The sequence below is a fragment of the Bidens hawaiensis genome, unplaced genomic scaffold (assembly GCF_021521415.1).
Source record: "Bidens hawaiensis isolate Kalapana, Puna unplaced genomic scaffold, B.hawaiensis_p1.1 tig00003587_1, whole genome shotgun sequence".
Taxonomy (NCBI): domain Eukaryota; kingdom Viridiplantae; phylum Streptophyta; class Magnoliopsida; order Asterales; family Asteraceae; genus Bidens; species Bidens hawaiensis.
The window spans coordinates 1,745,821-1,749,888 of NW_027491204.1; the positions used below are offsets into that span (position 1 = coordinate 1,745,821).

The 4,068-nt window shown below is 34.1% G+C and overlaps 1 protein-coding gene across 1 annotated transcript; it reads right to left on the bottom strand.

The window, feature by feature from the left end:
- Positions 1-207: 207 nt before the first annotated feature.
- LOC143623897 (uncharacterized) lies at positions 208-3,848 on the bottom strand. The gene is made up of 5 exons (XM_077094697.1): positions 3,581-3,848; positions 2,604-3,014; positions 983-1,078; positions 768-835; positions 208-382 (listed from the first exon to the last, which is right to left on the bottom strand). The coding sequence occupies exons 1-5, from the start codon at positions 3,803-3,805 to the stop codon at positions 268-270; spliced, it is 915 nt and encodes a 304-aa protein (XP_076950812.1). The 5' UTR covers positions 3,806-3,848; the 3' UTR covers positions 208-267.
- Between the last annotated feature and the right edge of the window lie 220 nt (positions 3,849-4,068).

Genomic DNA, 4,068 nt, shown 5'->3' on the forward strand with positions numbered 1-4,068 from the left:
AAACGTTCAATTATGTCAAGTTGGACCCAACAAAGCATAAGCACGACCTGTTTAACTCTAGTTGAATGATTCGTCTACTTAAGATCATATTACTTCCTACAAAACCGGAGAATGTTATCCGATAACCAATCAATGTTAAATCAAGCTCATTCTGTCTTCTACGGCCTCCAAAAGCAGTCCGAACAAACATCATAAACTTGAAGTAGTAACTAGTAACCATTATTGACTAAAAGAAAAATAAGTTGTTTGACAAGTTTGTGTGTAACATCATGAGGCACACAAGAATTTGTAAAGAATTTTGTTGAAGTTCTTGGGCTGTTCAATCTGAGGTACATGTGATGCCTTCTTCATCACCTCCAATGATGCATTTTCTCCAAGCATTCTAAATCAAACACAACAATATCACCACTAAGTTAATCAAAACTCTCACACACACACACACATGTAGACCAAATACGATGATAGATTGATCATATGTTTACATAATTGTGTTATGTAATAAAAGCATGCAAATGTGTACGTGTGTGTAACACAACTCATATTAATTACGTTGCGAAAACGACATAATCATTATTTGTACATATTAGTTTAGTTGTGATACATAAGATAATCGTGTCTTTTTTACGTCTCATAATATAGATACTTACGCTTGAGTTACCTTAAATTTGGTTATGTATCGAGCATGTATATGTATATGTGTCTATATATATAATAAAATCTTAAATAAATGTTCACTCATGAAATAAGGAATGGGAAAGAAGCCATACTCTTGTAGCTCTTTTGCCTTTTCCAACAGAAAGATGTTATCCTCCTCACCCCATACGATTAACACTTTCTGGATCACAAAGTATGAATATATTATTAGCAAGGACCACATTAAGACTAGAGTAGCCTCTTTAACATGATTTCTATATATATATATATATATATAATAGTGTATTTTGTAACAATTAATAAATAACAACTGGTGTGAGGAGATAACCTGTGGAAGAGGGGAAACGATAGGAGGGTCATGTTTGCCAAGTGCAAGGCCTTTAAGTAACTCCATCTTCTCTTTCCTGTTTTCACCATACAATTTCTGCACCCAAAATTACACCAATGTTACCTTTCAAAACAGGGATCATTGGATCAAAATAAAAATCTCGTAAAACTTTACCTGAAATATTTGGGAGAGGTAATGTGACGGGTATTCGGATATGAGAATGAATAATTTATTAACTTCATTTTAGCGGCCTTTGAATGGTTATGATATACGTACATGTATATATTAATACATTTTTGAGTTAGTTTTCTAATTTATATGTATATACTATATAAGTTTGGAATCAACCTCTTCTTAATATAAGTTTGAAATATTTGAGTTAGTTTTTTATGTTTTAACTTAATGCTCAAAACCCTTATTATCACCTGTCCTTTTTGCAACAAAGTTACAAAACAAACTAATGCCAAACATGAAGCATGTTAAATACATCAAAGATTAAACGAATAGGTGGAACTACCCTTTGTTCGGATTTAATGAAAAGACAAGCTTGCAAATGTGTTTCCTTTTTTGCCCTTTTCACACACACATATATATATATATATATATATATATATATATATATATATATATATATATATATATATATATATTCAATTTTTCTGTTAATTACATAAGTTTTGCACTATTAATAAAGAAACGTGGTAGTATGTATGCATGTATAAAGCCGCTCAAAAGAAATGTAGTATGCATGTAGTTCTTGTTCCATGACCATGGGAACATAGTGAATTAAATAACGTAACAATCAAATTAGCAAACCATTATTTATTAAAATTTGGTTCAAGACACAAAGTTACTATTTAATTTTATTATCCAATGTCACTATCTTTTTCCTTTTAATCTATATGTGTAAATCTCTAAACCGTATCACCGTATGGACAAGCCTTCAGTGCATGCATATATATTTTAGTTTCCTTTTCTTAGAATATCAGAAGGAAAAAAACAAAATAACCTTTATGATTTAGATTTAATTTTAATAGACCATATATAAATTTAATTATTTTTTTCAATCAATATGTAAAAGTGTTTAAGCCGTATGTAAAAGCGTTCATTGCATTTATATATATATCTATATATATATATATATTAATTTTTTCTTTTTAAGTTTCACGAATAAAAACAAAAACAAAATAGTCCATACGGTTTAACTTTAATTTTAATAAACTCAATACTTTACAAAATGTACTTTATAAAAGTATTAATTTGTTTTAAATCTCAAAGTAGAGCCTTTAACACACCTCAACACGCATATGTGGTCAACGTTTTAACGTAATTTTTTTTCCAGTTAAATAATCCTACCTTTCGCACCATATTTAAAAGTAAGTTAGCTTTAAAACCTATTCATAAAAACTTGTAACAAGATTAAATGTTAGGCTCGCTTGTGTACCGACAGGAAGTAGAAAAAAATTAAGGTGTTAGGCTCACTTATACATCTACACTCCAATTAATTATATATTTTAATATGCCAATAATACTGGTGGTGGACCATTATGAAAACGACACCAATAACAAATTAAACAGAACACAACAAACCAAACCAAACCAAACCAGAAAAAAAACTTACGTCAATAACATCGTTGAGAAAAAAGTCCGGCACGTAAACACGAGCGGACGCCGCTAACCGCATCAACGTCCGGAGCTGGGCCGCCGTCCGCGGCAGCATGAGCTCCTCAATCTTCTCCACCTTGGCTCGTTTCAACAGCTCGCCATTATCCTTCGGCTTCATGTTCACTCCTGAGCTCGCGATCACCACTCTCTCAACTCTCTCCGGCCACATCTCCGCCATTCTGTACGTCACGAACCCGCCATAGCTTGTTCCGACTACCGAGTACTTGCTCACGCCGAGATTCTCCATTAGTTTTCCGATTGCCTGAGCTTGGAATATTTCGGATCGTTCGGAGGAGTTTGTTGTGGAGTCTCCGAAGAAGACTAGATCGGGAACGTATACGTCGAAATAAGGCGCGAAAAACGCCACCTGTACGATATCAATCAAATCAAATGTAATCGTCGAATAAGGCGCAAAAGTGCAATTTCGATCAATCGAATCCAATTATATCAAATTAGTAACGAAAATGTAATCGGATTTCGTCGAAATAGGCACGCAACTCTGCAATTTCGATCAGTTTAAATTGAATTAAATCAGATCAGTAACGGATTACTGCAGTAACGTAATCTGAATTTCAATCAATCAAATCAAGTAAATTGAAATCAGTAACCGTTTAACCGAAACAATATCTAAGTACGTCAAAATTAGGCGTGAAAATGAATAGAACCGAACCGAATAAATTGAAATCAGTAACGTTTTACGGAACCTAAATCGAAGATCGTAAAAATAAGGCGCGAAAACAGCACCGGTATCGAATTAAACCGAACTAAAGTGAGAATAAGTAAGGTTTAACAGGAAACGAAATCGGAGCATGTCAAAATTAGGCGCGAAAAAACGGTTCAACGAACCAAAAAAGAAAAAAAAAAGTCGAATGAAATGAAATCAGTAAGGTTCAACGGAAACTAAATCGTAGTAGGTGAGAGACAATTAATTACCTGTTGGCGCCACTGCCAAACGCCGTGAGGACCGAATCCGTGGAGTAAAAGTAGCGAGGGTTTCCGTTTATTATCACCGGCGGCTGGAGGTTTAGGTCCCCAAAAGTGGATAGTGGTGTGCTCATCGACGTCGGTTGACTGTTCCGAGAGGCCGGATGCGGTGAGGGAGCGGCGGAGGAAGGTGCCGTACAAGGAGACGAGGCTCAGGCAGGATACTACTGCCATTGGTATGACGTATGGAGTTTAGTGGTTGGGTAAGCTAACTATGACGACTATGTTGTCAAGAAAGGGTAGGTAGGTAGGGAATTGGTTAGATTAGTAAAGAATAATTGGTACAACAAATAATATCTTTTTGTATATTTAGAAAAAAAAACTATGGTTTTGGTTATGAAAATGTCTTATTTTATTACCAAGTGGTAACTAAATGGTTAATGATTTTTAATTTATACAAAAGTTAGTCCAACAACACATTAGCATGTTAAAAAAAC